Raw genomic sequence first — 19,543 nt, 5'->3', positions numbered from 1 at the left:
CCAGCTGCGTTTTTCCGGGGCCAGAATTCAGCCTGGGCCTTGCGTTTAGTTGTCGTGCCTCTGGGCGTCCTTTCGTGTGGGACAGTTCTCATGACGTTGATGTTGTTGAAGGTTGCGGGCCGTGATTTGGGAGGAGGTCCTTCCAGCTGGGCTTGTCTGATGTCCTCTCACGTGAGGGGCCCCCAGGACCAATGGCAGGTGGTGCCGTCACGGTCATGCCCACGGGCCTGTGGTTAACGGGAGCCGCTCCGTTCTCTGATTGCGAGTGGCCGTCTTCCCAGTGAGGTCCTCCTCCAGTGGTCGGTGCCGAGGAGGGTGGGCACCGGGGGGGCAGGGTATCCAAGCAGGCGAGGAGGGCGGCATACGGGACGTCAGCCACATTAACAGCTGGATCAAGGACAATGAGGGGAGGGGGAGAAAGAGCTAAAGGGCCCTGCCTCCCGTCCCGGGCCTCACTGCTTCTGCACACGTGCACAGGCGCCCGCACACCTGTGTGGGTGGGTGAAGTGGAACGTGCAAGGTGCACACCTGTTGTCCTTCTGTCCGTTGGAAGGGGCTGCCTGGGGCTAGTGGTACCTTTGTAGCAGCGAGAAAACCAGTCCCCAGGTTGTGGCTTTGGAGAAATGGCTGCTTCCAGCCTGCACAGGGAAAGTATAAGAGGAACCTAGAATATTATGTTTTCTGAAACATGCAGAAATCAAGGAAGTGTTCTAAGAATGATGGGAAATGTCACGGGCCAACTTGGGATAATCTGAGCATCGAGGCAGAGTGTCCCAGAAAGAGATCGAGATCCACTGAATCTTGTAGGACTCTTGCGTGTGTACAGTTACAAGTCAGCGAGTAGACGGAAAGCCTCGTCGTGTGCTTCTTCTCGCTGTGTAACAAGTCACCACAGGGCCAGCGGCTGAAACACCATCTGTCGTTTCCCCGTCCTCTGGGTCAGAAGCCTAGGTGGGCTTAGCCGTTCCTCTGCTCGGGGCCGGCTGGGCCGGCCTGGCCCTTCTCCGGGCACTCTGGGGAGGGCCCTCAGGTTCATGCAGGGTGTCGGCGGCGTCCAAGGCCCCATTTCCTTGCTGGCTGGTGGTCCCGGCTTGGCCTGCCCCTTGCCTTTGGCCCTCCACCTTCACAGCCAGCGGTGCACCTTGAATCCTTAGGCTCTGAGTCTGTGCCCCTTCCTCCTGCATCCGCTGGAGGAAACTCTGCTTTTAAGAGGCTCGTGTAATTAGATTAGACCTGCCTTTGTTCTGTAAGGAAACACAGTCACAGGGGTAACACTGGGGAGGGTCATGGGGCTACCTTAAAATCCTGCCTACCTCACCCCACAACACATGTTACTCAACCAAGGGTGCAGATGGCAGCTTTACAGTGGAGACCCTGGCAGACAGTCGTCAGCCTGCTGGCCAGCAGTGGGGCCAGTGGCCAGCACGCCTCCTTATGTGCTTTGCTGAGAGCCCAGTGCCGCTCTGTGCCGCTTCTGACAGAGGTGCAAGGCCTGAGCCTTTCGCTCAAAGTGCTTCTGATAAGATTCAAGCCTTGCTCCCTTGTGGATTCCACAGAAAGTAAAGAGTAACTTTGCCTGTTACAGACAAAGGCATTGATCAGTAAGGCAGAGAAGCACGTCCTTTAAGACTGAGTGAACTTTGCTAAGAATGTAACACATTTCATAGCCTCTTCTCAGACTCAGGTGTTACCTTTCCAAGTTTTGTCATGTTCTGGGACCCACTGACACAACTTGAAACAGCGGGTCTCGCAGGGAGTCCATGAGATCCAGCTGTTTTCAGAGGAATACTAAGGTGTCGTGTGTGTTAACATGCAGTCTTCAAATAGATCAGTAGGTCTTTACAAAAGTAGGTTCTGCTTCCAGTATGCTGACTGTTGCTAGTTGTAACCCACAAAAGCAAAAATCTGTGAGCTCTTAGTGAGTCCCGGTTGTGGAAAGACGGCCGGACACCAAGAAGCCGAGACTCGCTGCTTCGTGAGCAGCAGAGCAGCTCACCCTCCCTGAAAGTCAGAAGCGTGCCCTCCTACTTCTACTGCAGCCTCTTCCGCTTATCAGTTACAACTCTCTGCCAGACTTCTCTTGGACTGAGGAAACGCGGACTGGATGGTTTTGAGAAGTGTCTGCTGAGGTCTTGGAGTTTCTCAGGCTCGGAGCTTGTGAGCACACGTGACACCCACCTGCAGCCGCATCCATCCGGCGTGGTACCACACGCAGCATGCCTCATCTCCTCACGGCCTAGAAAGCAGGAAGCAGAGCACACAGACTTAGGAATGATGCCTAGTGGGACTTCCCTGGCAGTCCAGTGGTTAGGACTTGGCGCTTCCACTGCAGGGGGGCCTGGGTTCAATTCCCAGTTGGGGAACTAAGATCCCACCAATTGCGCGGCATAGCCAAAAAAAAAGAAAGAAAAAAAATGTTGCTTAGCAATCAGTGTTTCGGTATTCTGTTTTACTTAGAAATTACGTGGGTGTTCAGTGATGATTTACTAATTAACTCAGTCCAAGGTTTCAAGGCTGCAGATCATAGAAATTATCTTCCAGTTGACATGCTACAAAACGTAATTACTGGGGAAGTAAAAAGTTTGTCCAGTGATTCCGTTTAGTTGAACATAAACTTACTGCATTTATCATGATCTTAAAAGTTATGTAGGGGGCTTCCGTGGTGGCGCAGTGGTTGAGAGTCCGCCTGTCGATGCAGGGGACACAGGTTCGTGCCCCGGTCCGGGAAGATCCCACATGCCGCGGAGCGGCTGGGCCCGTGAGCCATGGCCGCTGAGCCTGCACGTCCGGAGCCTGTGCTCTGCGACAGGAGAGGCCACAACAGTGAGAGGCCCGCATACCGCAAAAAAAAAAAGTTATGTAGGGCTGTTTGAGATGAAGAAAAAATTCTGCAGACGGTTGGTGGTGTTATTTCGTGTGTCTTGTACCATAATAACAAAGCTTGTTGGCTTTGTAAGCCTGGATAAGTATAATAAGTATGTAAGTAAGTATAGGAAAAACAAACCCAAGTAGAATAAGACGTATGCTTGTATTGTACTTAACCCTGATAGGAAAACACATTTATTTAAACTAAAATCATGAAATTTGTCTCATTTACTGAAGATGTGCCTTTATTATGTGAATATGGATTTCTGAAATGCTTCTGAGTTAGTGACTATAGCATTTTTTTTAAAGTTTGGCACATTTAAAGTATTATAAGTCCAATTTTTAAATTTTCAGATAATTTTAGGAATATTCATTTTATATAAGCTTATTTATCTGTATAAATAAGAACAGAGCTCCTTTAAGAGACTTAATAATCTAATTTATTAATACTTTCCAAATACAGGAGAACAGCACACTCACAAGGAGAAGTCAGGTTGTTCTCAATTCAGGGCTTAGGTGACACACAGACACATGAGGGTTTATGGCTTCAGTCCCACAGTTTGAGTCATAGACAGATAAAAAACACTTGACCAGTCCACATCTCAGAGAGTTGTTTTTCCCAGTGTACAAAATTCTTAACTAATTTGAGCTCCAAAACATTTTAATAAAGACTAAATAAAAACCAGATCCTCTTTTCATCTGGGGCCACCAGAGGGTAGATTTCTAATATCCACCTGCAGAAGGTCCAAGACCAAAACCCCAGTTCTTAGTGATTGTTCCCACCCGGGGCCTAGCTCATGGGGCATGGGCAGCAAACCTGCACCGCAGACTCACAGATGGGAAACAGAAAGCAGAGGGGAGTCAGGCTCTGCCGTCAGCGGGTGTCACTTCTGGGGGTCAGGAGAGGCGTGCTGGGGTATAGCCCCTGTGAGGGTCCTCCCAGGCCGTCTCAGCACTGGGAGAAGTGTGACTCCACTGAGAGAAAGTGAGCAGGTGCAAGGGCTTTATTAATAAAGGACTAGCGAGACGCTGCAAATGGTTTCTATAACCTGAACGCAGTCATGAGAAAACATCAGACAAACCCAGATGGAGGCATCTAATTTTGTAAGTGTCCAAGTCATGAAACTCCAGGAAACTGAAGAACTGTTTCCCTTAAAGGAGATGAAAAAGACAAGACAACTAAGTGTAACCTGTGGTTCTAAGCTGAGACGTTGTTAGGGCCGAGTGGAGCCTGACTGGGGGTGGGGGTGATTGGGGGCCGCGTCTGCAGCTTGGCACCCTCATCTGGGCTGTGGTGTGGCTGTCACGTGGGACCGGCTCCTTTAGGACCCGCACCGTTCAGGGGCGGTGGCGTCAGATTGGTACCTTACCATGAAGTGGTTCGGGAGGGAAAGTTTTGTGCTAAACGTGCAAGTTCTGTAGAAGTTTATGATTGTCGAATGGCAGCTCCTTCACAGCTGTAAGTGTTCTGATTCCTCAGGGATGTCTCACCGTGATGGTTTTAGTGTCTGTCCATTGGTGATTCTTCTGAGTTGATTATTACTGTAAAAGTGGCACAATGGTGATGTTCCAGCTCCATGATTCCTTTTATCTAGTTGGCACTCTGCGGTGAGAAATAACTTTTTTCACCCATTATTTCTGCCTGTCAGGAGGGACTTGTGGATCCTTATATTCTCAGTGGGTCCAGCCCTTTCCTGCTCCCACTGATATCTGCGCACAGCCTGTCCCAGATGTGACTTGTGTGGGACTCGTGGGAGTGTGCCCCTCCCTGAGCAGTGTCCCCTCCTGGCGCTTCTCACCAGCACAGTCTACCCAGCCTGGGAGTCAGCCACTTCTCCAAGGAACTGTGTTTCTTTTAGTCAGCAGTGGTATTTAAAACTAAGATAACCACTGTTAATATTGTTGTTCTAGAAATTTCATTTTTAATCTCACTTTAGCATTTTAATGTCTTTCTATAGCAGTGTAGTGTGTTTTCCCTTGTATTAATTAAATAAATGAATGGTGCTGTTTAAAATTGACTTTTGTTTACTGTTGATAGATGAGACCAGGAATAACTGGGAAGTGTCAGCACTCTCTCGGGCCGCCCAGAAAGGATTTACTAGAGATGTGTTAAAGCATCTGAAAAGGGCAAAGAACGTTTCATCGGTAAGAAATCTCTTGTATCTTCTTTACCTTAAATAACGGAGAGACCAGATTCTAATGCTCGTGAAAAGGAAAAGTCTTCACTTAAAATATTAGTTGTTCTTACGTATCAATTAGAGTACAATATAGAAATAATTTCAATATATATTTACAGTAAAAATGTAAACTATATTAACGGGTTTATTGTCTTGTTTTCTTGTTTGGAATAAGCAATTGCAGTAGTGATATTATGGATATGTAAGATTGACTCATTTACTGATTAAATCTGAAATACATATTGTCAAGTTCAGTTCATGGCAGGTTTTATGTTTTTTTTCCAGTGATAATTTCTTGAGACCAGTTTTTTAGATGTGGCACATAATGTGACAGATAAAAATGATGTAAACAGAGAAAATTGAGTTAGTGTAGGGAAAATATTTTTAAGTATGATGTGAAAAAGGAAATTTGAAAAACTTTTAATATCTAGAACTGATATTGCAAGCTCTAGGGAAAGTTCCTCCCATCTCGATATTTTTGACAGCTTTTGATTGGGAGACCTGGATGAAACTAGAAATGGTGTCTAAAGGTTTTAAATTATCTTATCACATGTAAGTAAAGGAAGGTAAAGTTACTTGAGCGTGCCTCTAGTTTTGCACATTTCTTTACAGACACAGGACCCCATTTCCCTAGGTGGGCCCTGGGGTCCCCGGGTGCAAGGCCAGAACTATCAGTATTTTCACGTGTCGACGTTTGCACTGTGCAGTGGTGGGTGGTGCGTTGGTTCCCTAGCGCCTCCTTAAGCCTCGACCCTTGAGCACACGTTGTGTGCCATCCCGTGTGCTGGAGCAGGGGTGCGCCGAGCAGCCCTTCCCTTGTGAACACCGTTTACTGGGGTAGACAGCCTGACTGCTCAGTATCTCGCAGGCGTTTTCTCCAAGACAGAGAGCGAGCCTGTCACTTCAAAGAAAACTTCTGAGAGTATTGGTTGCCAGTGACACAATTCAAGCTTTTAAGTGAAAATTAAAATTTTGCAAGACTTGTAACCATCATGAGCTGGGCAGCTTCTCAGTACTTAACGACTGTGATGTTTTCACATGTACAGTGAAATGCATCAACATGTGGAAGATCTGCATGACCCAGGGAACCATTGTTGTCAGATGAACAGTACGTTATCTTCCCAAATTGCGTGTGGGTGAAAATCCACAGAGAGCAAGATAAGCCCGTGGGTTTTAACGTAGTAGAGGCTCCATAGTCTTCGCTGCTGTGGTCTCAGAGTCTGCTTTGTGACCAGCCTTTAAGAAACTTCCACTGCAGTTGTGGAGCCGTATCAGAGAAAAACCCCAGTTATCTAGAAAGACTACTAAAATACTCCTCCTTTTCCAGTTACAGCCCAACAGCAAGTCTGTCACAAATGTGAAAATGGGAAACAGTACCACTTGCCTGAGGTTGTTTATTTGGAATATATCGTTACTTTTCCTAAAAGCATATCGTTTGTTAACATGTCATGGGTTCAGTGTTTTTAAATAAAATGATAACTATTTAAATAATATCTAAGTTTCAACTTATGATAAATACTGGTAAATACGACCTACATAAACAGAAGTTCTTTGGGGAGCGTCAGTACTTTTTAAGGGTGTGAAGGCTCTTGCCAAAACTTTGGAACCGATGGTCTAGGAAACGGACAGAACTGCAAAATTGGAAGAGATGTGGCTTCTTTTCATGAATTTAAAATAAAATTAACTGCAGTGCCGTGTAGGATATAATGAGCCATTGGAGGCGTCAACAATGGAGAGGGTGGTAGAGCAGTTTTTCTTTCAGCTCATGACTCTCTCTAATGTTTAACTTGTCACCATGTTTGCAGCATGAAGCGCTGTCCTTAGAAGAAATACGGGTTCAGGTTGTGCAAGTGCTTGGCCGTCTTGGGGGACAGATCAGCAAAAACCTCATAACAGGTGACCTTTCCTTAAAGCACATTAACCCCATGGATGTATTTGGATGCATACAGGTCATGGTGTGTTCTGATATTTTCTCCTATATATCATTTATGTGTTTTCAGGTAAGATTATGAAGAGCCATATTTTGCCTGATGGAGTGGATACTTCCACTGTGCCCTGCAGCCTGTGTGGTTCTTTGTGCTCGCTCACTGGAGTCTGATGTCTTTTCCTTTTTGAAGCAGAATCTAGCTTGATGCACCTTTATATTAAACATTGTGTCAGGAGTTCAAAGTTATCTTTTTTAACCTGATATCCTTAATATTTGGATAATTTAAGTTGTTTTTGATTGGAATTAGCATTTTTTTTTTTTTTTTTTTTTTTTTTTTTGCGGTACGCAGGCCTCTCACCGTTGTGGCCTCTCTCGTTGCGGAGCACAGGCTCCGGACCCACAGGCTCAGCGGCCATGGCTTACGGGCCCAGCCGCTCCGCGGCATGTGGGATCTTCCCGGACCGGGGCACGAACCTGTGTCCCCTGCATTGGCAGGTGTACTCTCAACCACTGCACCACCAGGGAAGCCCGGAATTAGCATGTTTGATTAGTAAAAATTGGTACTTTTACCTTTAAAATTTCATATTAAATGTATTGGTGATTTTGGCATTTCAGAAGTCAGAACTGCTGTTAGGAAAATAAGTGCTATAAAGAGGAGATACTTAATTAAAGTATTGTTCATTTATCATTTTTCCACAGAAGAGTAACTCTTACTGAAATTGGAAATTAAACATTGCAGACTATTAGACTTGTTTAAAAATAGTTTGCCTTTAAGTCAAATTCAGAAACAGTGTGTAGTGGTTTGTACACGTGTGGTAAACAGAGCAGGAGGGGGTGAGCCAGGGGCTGTCGTGGAGCGAGGAGGGACTGACCGAAAGCGCTTTGCATCTCTCTGACAGCAGTGTCCCCCGAGGAGAGAGCCAGGCGCTGTGTGGCCTGGGACAGAGAGAGGAGGCTTGGCTTCGCGGTGCCCTTCGCGGACATGAAGCCCATCATCCACCTGGACCCATTCCTGCCACGTGTCACAGAGCTGGCGCTCTCGGCCGCTGACAGACAAACCAAAGTACTCACTGATCACCTGCTGTGGTTAGACGTGTATTCATTAGGAAACACGTATTGTGTTTCACGGATTTTGTATTTTCTCTAGTATAGTAATCAGGAAACTGTTCAGTTATCAGAAGTACGTGTCCTTGGAAAATGGAAGTTAAACATAAATTATCTGAATAATAGATGATAACCTGGCAAAACATTAATATACCAGAACTCTTCATAATAGAAAATAGTACAAAGGGCATTGAAAAGTGATTTTTAGTCTGTGCTTGATTCCCTCTTCAACCTGGGAGATTAGAAACAGATTATCTCAAGTCTTTATATTAATCTGTACATTTCCAAAATTCGTGCTTTAAAAATGTATTTACTGAAAGTGACAGTTGAAAATGTGCTAACACATGAAGCAGAGTTCTGTGTTACGGCAGCATGGATATGTTTCTTATGAGTGTATTAGTCCTGATGTCTAAATCTTTTAAATCTCAGTTCTTCACTGTTGGCTCCAGCTCAAAGTGAACGGAAGCATGAACTTTACACAAGAAGTACCACTTGCCGTTCATTTATTTTGGGTGGGATAGTTATCTGCTGCAGAAGGTTTCCTTTCTAAAGGGCTACATTGTGTAGCATTTCAAAATGCTCTTAACCTTTGTTAAGTCCACCCTGGCCTGTTTCAGGTTGCGGCCTGTGAACTTCTGCACAGCATTGTCATGTTTATGCTGGGAAAAGCCACTCAGATGCCTGACAGTGGCCTGGGCCCCCCGCCCATGTACCAGCTCTATAAGCGCACTTTTCCTGTGCTGCTTCGACTGGCATGTGATGTAGATCAGGTAAGTGCATGACTTTGAGTTTGAAACAGTTGCAGAATTTTTTTAAAAAGTCCTGTCTAGTTCAGTGATGGTCAAAGCTTGCTGCACATTGGGACTGCTCTGGGGTCTTTGAAAACCTGCTACCTGGCTGCTGCCCTTCCGACTCTGGCTTAATTCCTCAGGGATAGGCCCTAAGGAATTAAGTTAGGAGAGTAATTAATTAAGGAATTAAGGAATTAATTACGAGAGTCTAGCCCCTAAGGCTGATTTTACTACCGGCTCTGTCACTTAGGGGTGAAGAAGAGAGGAGGGGCCGTGGCCAGCAGTCGGGGGCGCTTGGAGATGTCAGCAGGTCATCTCTTCCTCGGGGCTTTTTGGACAGAATTCTCCTTTGCTGCTGGGACACGGAAGACATTCAGATTCTTTATTTTATGAAGCTGGCAGAACCCTGATATAAGGGTGCACGCATAAAAAAGAAAACTAAATGAAAAACTCACCTATAAATATACATGGAATATCCTTCAGTATATATGTGAACGAATCCAGTAGTGCCTTAAAATGCACCATGATTAAATAGGATTTTGGGGTAAAACTGGAAATTTACCACAGAAATAGGTTTCATAAGCAACGATTCTCTTCATATAGGCCAAGAAGGTATTTTGTTTTGGTAAATCAGGAATCGTTTAATTTTGTCTTTAAAAAAATGATGAAGAATGTTTACCTGAATATCACAGCCAAATCCTGCCCAGCCGTGATGCAGTGATGCCGCCTCGTGCTTCGGCTGAGGTGGGTGCTGGGGTGAGACGTGGCGTGGCCTGTTCACAGGCACCTCCAGCCCCGACCCGGGCCTGTGCATGGAGTGGTTGCTCAGAATGGCTTCGTCTGTGTTTCATAAGTTAATTTGCGCTGGTTAACCTCTGGGTCTCTCATCAGGCCATGAGGTCCCTGAGGTCAGGGACGTCGGAGAAAGGAAGGAAAAAAATTATTTTGAATATAGTTTTAAAAAAATATGGAAAGCCCAGAGTATCAACTGATAAATCTAAGAATTAATAAAGGAGAAAGCTGATGAATTACAAAATAGAATTCTCATATATCAGTGTTCTAATATGTCTTATATTCTATTGTAGCTTTGACCACTTGGAAAATGTGTTTACAACATAGCATTCATAACAGCATCAAAAAATGTAATAATAATAAAACATCTGGGGGAGTTCCCTTGTGGCCTAGTGGATAGGATTCTGGGCTTTCACTGCTATGGCCCAGGTTCAGTCCCTGGTTGGGGAACTGAGATCCTGCAAGCTGCATGGCGCAGTGTAAAAAATAAAATGAAGTAAAGTAAAACATCTAGGAATAAACTTTAGTGTGCCAGGCAAACATATATTTTATGAATATAAAATGAAAGTGCTGTGTACCTGAAGAATCAATATTGAGGGAATTCCCTGGCAGTCCAGTGGTTAGGACTTGGTACTTCCCCTGCAGGTAGCCCGGGTTTGATCCCTGGTCAGGGAACTGAGATCCCGCAAGCTGGGTGGCGTGGCCAAAAAAAAAAAGAACCAGTATTGAAAAAATTCGAGCTCTTTCCAAATCGTTCAGTAAGTTTGGTATTGTTCCAGCAAAGCCCAGAATTAATTTCATTTTGAACGTCAAAAGTAATCTGGAAGAATAATTGCTAGAGCCTAACCAAGAAAAATTTTGGCAGGGTCAGGTACTGAAGGGTGTCTTGCCCTAACAGATATTAAGAAGAAGTCACGTTAATTATAATGGGGTTGAACTTGTGCACAGATATGTCAGTGGGACTGTCTGGCAGTTGGCAAGTGGACCCATGTGTACACATAAATACTGTATGTGTGGTAAAAGGAGCTTTTTAAGTTAGTGAGAAATGGAACATTTAATAAATTCTATTATAGCATTTGACTAACATGAGAGGTTAATTTCAAATTAAAAAGATTTAGAAGGAAAAATAAACTCAAAATATTATAGAAAAATGTGATGAATTATATAGCATGTCTGTTTGTGTCTTTGGATTGGGATGGTCTTTTTCATTGGTAAAATATACTAATTAATATAGAAACATATGATGCTAAAAGTGAACCTCCATGTCATCACCCCTTTCCCACCATTATTCCTCAGGAAAAGCCAGTGTATCCTCTGCCGAAAGTTTGGTGAATATACTCCTAGATCTTTGTAAAACATAGCATACGTATAAATTTTATATAAATTTTTTATAAGCATACATATAAATTTTGTCTTACAGATAAAAAGGATTATAGCATTCAAAAATGCTTTCTTTTATGTAAAATGTGATTTCTGCTTGGGTGGATTTTATCATTACATTATAGGTGTCTTTCCATACAGTTTGTGTAGAAAGGGAAATTTTCATACAAGGTATTGAAGGGAGATCTGTGGAAGAAAACTGTTAGTGTGTTGATAGTTCTGACTTTATAAGTATTTAAAACCACTGAATGGCACAAACCCACAGTTTTGACATATACATGATGTAGGGAAATTTTTTTTTTCCCACATTGTGCTGAAGATGATAAGATTTTAAAATGGGCAAATGGATAGAGAACAAAAGTGGGAAGCTCGTGAACACAGAAGTACATATGGCCAATTAAATATGTTTTAAATATTCAACCTTTTTAGTAGATAAGGAAATTCAAATTAAAATGGTATGGATTGCAGCAGTTGTCAAATATTTTAAAAATTGGCAGTGTTTAGTGCTGCCAAGCTTGTAGGGAAAGGGGCTTGTGAGTCCTGGCAGGTGGGAGTGTGGACAGCAGCCCTTGTCCAGAGAGGTGTTCAGAGTGGTGTGTATAAGACAGACATAAACTAGAAATACTGCATTTCTAACAACAGGATTGGGTAACTGGATCATGGTTTATCCATATATGAGATAGCAGGCATCTAATAAAGATACTGATATAGCTTATGTATTTACATGAAAAGTATTCAAAATTAAGGGGCAGAAAAGTGGTTACAAAAGTGTATATTTTTACACACGTGTATACATATATTTAAATGTGTATAAATATACTGAGTTAACAGTGGTTTTGAATGTTAACAGTGGTTACCTTTTGGATGTAGGATTGTAGTTGGATGGTTTTCTACATGTTCTATAAATGGTGTGTGTGTACATATACATAATTTATGTTCTAAGAATACAAAATAATTCTTTTGGGGGAAAAAAAGTGATGCTTTAAGACCAGGTTAAATTTCCAAACTAAAAGGTAAGATTCTTTTACTTTGATTAAATCTAAAAGTTGCTTCAAAGTTTAGAAAGATATTTTTTGGAGAAATACCCAGGCGTAAGAGAACTTGTTGTTTAGTCTGAGCCCCAGACATTTCACGTGATTTTTGTTGTTGTTTTTTAATTTTTAAATTTTATTTTATTTTTTGGCCGCAGCAGGCGTTATGTGGGATCCTAGTTCCCTGACCAGTGATGGAACCCACACCCACTGCAGTGGAAGTACATGGTCCCCCACTGGACTGCCAGGGACCTCCCTCACGTGATTTTTGATGTGGTGTCCGTACCACGTGCTTTGTTCTTAAGCTGAGTATCAGCGGGGAAGTAGAACTCCCCTGGATTTCTCAGTGCTCCTGTAGGGCCAGCCTTGTGAGACATGAAGATCGGGAATGTTCCCCTTCACTTGGGCTGTGAACATTTACTGTTCATAGAGAATGAGGGTTAGATGCATAACCGTTTGTCTCAGGAAATTGTTCTGATCCAAAAGGACAGTAAAACTCTCCAGGCCTGGGAGCCACCCTAGACTGTAGGAGCCAGACGCCCACAGGGCTCTCTGGGCCCTGGAGAGACTGTATTTACATCTGAGAAGGTTAGGGTGAGAACCCGCGTCTCCACGGAGTAAAGACTAGTTTCCCTTCTTTCTCGGCAGGCAGCCGAGGGGGAGGTGCCTCTTCTCTTGTTCTGTGATACAGCCTGGAAGTCTCTATGCAGAGGACGCTGACCTGGCTTTTTTTTTTTTTTTTTTTTTTTTGCGGTACACGGGCCTCTCACTGCTGTGGCCTCTCCCGTTGTGGAGCACAGGCTCCGGACGCGCAGGCTCAGCGGCCATGGCTCACGGGCCCAGCCACTCCGCGGCATGTGGGATCTTCCCGGACCGGGGCACGAACCCGTGTCCCCTGCATCGGCAGGCGGACTCTCAACTATTGCGCGGAGGGAAGCCCTGACCTGGCTTTCTGCTTTGTCCCCACGGGGTTGTGAACAGAATGCCTTCTGTTTAGCTCAGGATCAGGTTAATCAGGATGAATGATAAATACCATCACTGTCGACCCTAATTGCCCTCCTCGTTAGAGGAACAGTAAGTTTGGGGATGCGTATTTTTTCTTTGCCGGACTCTTAGGAAGAAGTTAGACCATGTTCGTCACAGAATTTAACTAGAGAAGGAAACTAATATAACCACAGTAATACTATGCTTAATTTTGCTCCTGTCGTATAAATGGAACTGTCTCTGATATAAAATTTACATGAAAAAAGTAAATTCTGATGTTATTACTCCTTCAGGTGCCAAGGCAACTGTATGAACCTCTAGTTATGCAGCTGATTCACTGGTTCACCAACAATAAGAAATTTGAGAGTCAGGACACTGTTGCCTTACTAGAAACAATACTGGTGAGTAATGGTTCCTGTCCTGCCATTCCCATCAACTGGTTATATGTGATCAATACTCAGAACTTTGAGAAAAGCTACCTGTCAAGGTATCAAAATGTAACATCTAGCTAGATTGGATCATCTCTTTTCTTTTGTTTTGGTGAGATGGCATTTAATGAACAAGGTGCTGTTTATTAAGGGATACTTTTAAATAGCTACAAGCACATAGATGTTTTTGTTTTGTTCCTTTTGGGAGGATGGTTATAAATTTGACAAACTTCATCTACATTAAGGCTGTGTGTGTGTGTGTGTGTGTGTGTGTGTGTGTGTGTGTGTGTGTGTTGAGGGTGGAAAGGGTGAATAAGAATGTTCTTGGACTTCTATCAGAGTTGCAGTATCCTCTTTTTTTTTTTTTTTAACTATAGTATACTAGTTCAGAGTAAAAGGAATTTTTTGAGCTGGTTCTGTTTTCTCCTGCATTCAGATTCAGCAACTCAAAACTCCTAGACATCGCAGTTCACCGTGTACATAGAACTATCCTGAGACAGCAGAGGTGGAATTGTTAGGGTGGGGTCACTGGCTCACTGCGGGCAGAGGCAGTGAGGTCGGCTAAAGCCTTACTGTCTTTCCACACTGATTTGATTTTAATATTCTGAACTCGTGCAAATAACTACATTTGATTTCTTTAAATATCATCTTAATTGATATTTACCTATTATTTCAACCCGTACTTTTGTTTTGGCATATACTGACTTTGGAATCAAAATCCCCAGTTGAGGGACTTCCCTGGTGGTGCAGTGGTTAAGAATCCGCCTGCCAATGCAGGGGACACGGGTTCGAGCCCTGGTCCAGGAAGATCCCACATGCCGCAGAGCAACTAAGCCCGTGTGCCGCAACTACTGAGCCTGCGCTCTAGAGCCCACGAGCCACAACTACTGAGCCTGCGAGCCACAACTACTGAAGCCCGAGTGCCTAGAGCCCATGCTCTGCAACAAGAGAAGCCACCGCAACGAGAAGCCCATGCGCCGCAAGGAAGAGTAGCCCCTGCTCGCCACAACTAGAGAAAGCCCGCGCGCAGCAACAAAGACCCAACACAGCCAAAAATAGATAAATAAATTTTTTAAAAAAATGCCCAGTTGAACACATAGCAAGTTTGTGCAAACAAACATCCTTTAATCCCATGTTTTTGCAGACTGATTTGTTTGAATCTGTGGGTCACTTTCTGTTAAGTTTGAAATGAGGTGTGTCGTTGCATGTAGGACCACTATCTGTTGCAGTTTGCCCAGGCCAGCCCTGTTGTCCCTGTTGCCCCTGTTGTGTGTGTAGTTACTAACACAGCTCCTTTCCCTCTCAGAGGTTGCCTAACTGGCTGCCACTTGTGGGCAGTGGGAGTTACTGAACATTTGTAATTAGGATGATGACATCATTGTACCTGTGGTTTAATTCCCTGCAGTGTCTAGTGTGAAACCTGTCTATGACAGATCCATTTAATTAAATTTAACTTGTGGCTTATTTCATTCAGACGGATTTATTCTAATGTTTCTGTTCTGAAGTTTCTATCTTAGCTGTTCCTTTTCCCCTTTTGATCCTTGAAGGTAGCTTAAGTCAGAGCTTCAGGAAAAAAGCAGGTGGGAATGGAAATGTAACATGAGAGGGTTTACGGAAAGAAAAGAAAAGGTGAAGGCGGAGGTGGAGGCTGGTGCACTCCAGTGCACTTGTGTCCCTGCTGTCCGCTCCTCTGCCCGTTTCCGCGGTGCATTACCATCACCTCCGTGAATTCTAATTTGTACTGTGATCAAAGATTTTGCATGTAGCAAGGAACCAGGCATGTTAGAAAGAATCCCCTTATTTCAGTTTCCGTGTACTTTCTCAAGTTAAACTTTTCCTTTGTGGATCTAAGAGAGAAACAAAAGCACTCAAATTTCCTTAGCTGTTTTTTCAAGTATTTAGAGACTGTGCCTTTCTGGAGACTGCTCTGATAGAAGGTCCTACTTTTAGAACCACACCTCTATGATTTTTCTTTGTGTAGCGTTACAGTTTCCTTGAAACTTGCAAGGGTCTTACTCTATTTATCCTCAATAAATAAAGCATTTCAGATAATGTTATGAGGTAGAATCAACAGAAGTTTTTAGGATATAATCACTGTGTTTCTTCAGGGGAAGGAAAGTCTGCTTTGTTGCTGTACAATTAAAGTATTCTCTTTTTTTCATGTATTTTTCAGTTTCTTAATTTGTTTAGAAGAAACTTTTCATTATGTCACAAGGAATTTGTTATTAGAGTCTAGATTTTAGACAGATTGGTTTGACTAGTGTCTGTTTTTTTCCTTAATAGTGCTCTAAATTAATTTTCATAACATACTTCATTTATGCTCAGAGGCAGACCAAGGTATTCAGTTGTCATTTTATGCTTTGTTTCAGGATGGAATTGTGGACCCCTTTGACAGTACTTTAAGAGATTTTTGTGGTCGGTGTATTCAAGAATTCCTCAAATGGTCCATTAAGCAGACAACACCGCAGCAGCAGGAAAACAGTCCCGTAAACACCAAATCACTTTTCAAGCGACTGTACAGCTTTGCACTTCACCCCAATGCTTTCAAGAGACTGGGAGCATCACTTGCTTTTAATAATATCTACAGGGAATTCAGGTACGTAAGTTACCTGACAGGGAAGGTGTAAAGATCTTTAAATTTTCTTTTTTTTGTTTTTAAATATTTATTTATTTTCCTTTTCTTTTTTTGGCTGTGTCGGGTCTTAGTTGCAGCAAACGGGATCTTTGTTGGGGCCTGTGGGATCTTTTTGTTACGGCATGCGGTCTAAGCTCTCTAAATATTCAATAGTGATTTTGTAAAGTGACTCACTGTTTATGTATCCATGTAGTCATATATCAAGCATTTAGTAAATAGTTAACATGCTGGATGCTGTGCTATTTTCTGGGGATTAAATAATGAATTAAAATGATGTTCACATTCAAGAAGAGGCTCAGAACGTGTTGAGATCTACATTGAAGCATAATAGTACACAGTCTGGAAAGTGCAGCAAGAGCCATAATACACAGTCTTTTGAAGCACAGAAGAGGAGTGTCTGGCATGGTTTGAGTAGGTTAGGGGAGGTTTCCTGTACCTCCTGGCCTCCTGTACCTCCTGGCATCCTGTACCTCCTGGCCTCCTGTACCTCCTGGCCTCCTCTTCCATTTATACTTGGGATGAGGCTTAGGGGATGAGTGGAAACTGGCCCAAGCATTTCAGGTCAGAGGGACAGGGCAGAGATAAGAGGACAGTATGTACGGAGACGAAGTCATTTTCTACTCCTTGCTGTGGAGTTTGAGGTTTGGAAGGGAGTGAAATGAGACTGGCCAGGAGCCTCTCTTTGTGGAGTTAAGATGTGAAGGCCACTTCCAGAGACAGCGAGTCCTGGATAGTGCGAGCAGGGAGCGGCACGGTTAGACTCCTCCCCAAATTCTCCTGCCAGTAGCTGTGTGGGGAGTGGGTCTGAGGGCCAGGACACCAGTGACGGGGTGGTTTCACAGTCCAAGGACAAGATAGTCCCTGACCTAAGGTTGTAGTAGTGTTTGTTCGTTTGTTCATTTAGTACTGTTTGCTAGGTCAGACTGTTATGTGCCAGGCATCATGCCAAATGCTGGAGATACAAAGATGTAGCCCTTCGTGAGGGCTGCATTTTAAAAAGACAGGTAGATAATATTCAACCAATCACAAAGATAAAGGTAAAATCTGTAGCTGGAATTAGTGCTTTTAAGTAGCGGTACAGGGAATTCCCTGGCGGTCTAGTGGTTAGGACACTGCACTTTCATTGCCGGCTGCCCGGGTTCAATACCTGGTCGGGGAACTAAGATCCCACTACTGTGCAGCATGGGGAAAAAAAAATTAAGTAGTGGTACATGATTACTAAGGAACCTTATAATGAGGAATCTGACCTCATTTGGTCAGAATAGCTTCTCTCAGGAATTGGCAGTTGGGTTAGTGATGAGGGGAGCAGTTGTGAAAATAAGATGATGGATGGATGATGGAGGGATGGATGATGGATGGAGAGGTAGGTGGATGATAAGTAGATAGATTTTAGTTGGATGGATGGGTGGATGGATGGATGGATGATGGATGGGTGGATAGATGGATGGATGATGGATGGATGGGTGGATGATGGTTGGAGAGGTAGGTGGATGATAAGTAGATAGATTTTAATTGGATGGATGGGTGGATAGATGGATGGATGGTGGATGGATGGATGGATGATGGATGGGTGGATAGATGGATGGGTGGACGGACAATGGATGGATGATGGATGGATGGGTGGATGATGGTTGGAGAGGTAGGTGGATGATAAGTAGATAGATTTTAGATGGATGGATGGATAGATCGGTGGTAGATGGATAGAGAGAGGATAGCTGGATGGATAGGAATCTGTCTCTGCATGTGTGTGGGCATGTGCACGTTTGTATGAAAATCGACTGGAGGGCTTCCCTGGTGGCGCAGTGGTTGGGGGTCCGCCTGCTGATGTAGGGGGCGTGGGTTCGTGCCCCGGTCTGGGGGGAGCCTGCCTGCCGAGCGACTGGGCCCGTGGGCCGTGGCCACTGGGCCTGCGTGTCCGGAGCCTGTGCTCCACGGCAGCGGGGGGCAGGCCGCAGCGGTGAGGGGCCCGCGTGCCGCAAAGAAAAAAAAAAGAAAAAAAAATCGACTGGAGTTTGAAGCCAGTGTGTTGATTTTTTTAGTTGAGGTATAGTTGATGTAAAATGTATGTTTCAGGTGTACAGTGTAGTGATTCACAATTTTTAAAGGTTATGCTCCATTTATAGTTATTATAAAATATTGGCTGTTTTCCTGTGCTGTACATTATATCCTTGTTGCTTATCTGTTTTATGCATAGTAGTTTGTGTCTCTAAGTCCCCTACCCCTATTTTGCCCCTCCTCCTTCCCTCTGGTAACCACTAATTTGTTCTTTATATCTGTGAGTCTGGTTCTGTTTTGTTATATACATATGTTTGTTTTATTTTTTAGAGTTCTCATACAAGTGGTATCATACAGTATTCATCTGGTGTATTTCACTAAGCATAATACTCTGTAGGTCCATCCATGTAGCTGCAAATGGAATTATTTTCATTCTTTTTTATGGCTGAGTAACATTCATTGTATATATTTACCACATCTTTTATTTATTTATTTCTTCGGCCTGACCAGGGATCTAACCTGTGCCCCCTGCAGTGGAAGCACGGAGTCCTAACCGCTGGACTGCCAGGGAAGTCCCTTACCACATCGTCTTTATCCATTGTTGGACACATTGTTGATGGACACTTAGGTTGTTTCCATGTCTTGGCAATTGTGAATAGTGCTGCTATGAACAGTGGGGTGCATGTAGTTTTTCAAATAAGTGTTTTGGGGTTTTTTGGATAAATACCCAGGAGTGGAATTGCTGGGCTGTATGGTAGCTCTATTTTTAGGGTTTTGAGGAATCTCCACACTGTTCTCCGCAGTGGCTGCACTAATTTACATTCCCACGCACAGCGCATGAGGCGCACTTTTCTCCGCATCCTCGCCAGTACTTGTTATTTGCGGTCTTTTTGGTGATAGTCATCTGCCACGTGTGAGGTGATGTCTCATTGTGGTTTTGATTGTACTTCCCTGATGATTAACCATGTTGAGCATCTTTTCATATGCCTGTTGGCTATCTGTGTGTCTTCTTTGCAAAAATGTCTATTCAGGTCTTTGTTTTTTTGATACTGAGCTGTTTGAGCTGTTTGTATATTTTGGATATTAGCCCTATATTCATCTTATCATTTGCAGATATTTTCTCCCGTTCAGTAGGTTGTCATTTTGTTTTGTTGATGGTTTCCTTTGCTGTGCAGAAGCTTTTAGGTTTAATTAGGCCTCCTTTGTTTCTTTTTGTTTTCTTTGCTTTAGGAGACAGAAAACATTGCTACAATTTATGTCAGAGAGTGTTCTGTCTGTATTTTCTTCTAGGAGTTTTAAGGTTTCCAGTCGTACGCTTAGGTGTTTAATCCATTTTGAGTTTATTTTTTTGTATGCCGTTAGAGAATGAATGTTCTAATTTCATTCTTCTACGTGTAGCTGTCCGGTTTTCCCAGCACCAGTTATTGAAGAGAC

The 19,543-nt window shown here is 43.6% G+C and overlaps 1 protein-coding gene across 1 annotated transcript in view; it reads left to right on the top strand.

Annotated features, from left to right (window-relative positions):
* Positions 1-19,543, top strand: part of PRKDC (protein kinase, DNA-activated, catalytic subunit) — a 150,244-nt gene that overhangs the window by 30,605 nt on the left and 100,096 nt on the right. The window contains exons 22-27 of the mRNA XM_060128298.1: positions 4,904-5,010; positions 6,848-6,938; positions 7,869-8,032; positions 8,691-8,843; positions 13,345-13,452; positions 15,849-16,075. Coding sequence (XP_059984281.1) covers positions 4,904-5,010; positions 6,848-6,938; positions 7,869-8,032; positions 8,691-8,843; positions 13,345-13,452; positions 15,849-16,075 — 850 coding nt within the window. The remainder of the gene's footprint in view (positions 1-4,903; positions 5,011-6,847; positions 6,939-7,868; positions 8,033-8,690; positions 8,844-13,344; positions 13,453-15,848; positions 16,076-19,543) is intronic.

The sequence above is a fragment of the Lagenorhynchus albirostris genome, chromosome 17 (assembly GCF_949774975.1).
Source record: "Lagenorhynchus albirostris chromosome 17, mLagAlb1.1, whole genome shotgun sequence".
Classification (NCBI taxonomy): domain Eukaryota; kingdom Metazoa; phylum Chordata; class Mammalia; order Artiodactyla; family Delphinidae; genus Lagenorhynchus; species Lagenorhynchus albirostris.
This window is presented reverse-complemented; position numbering and strand designations above follow the sequence as displayed.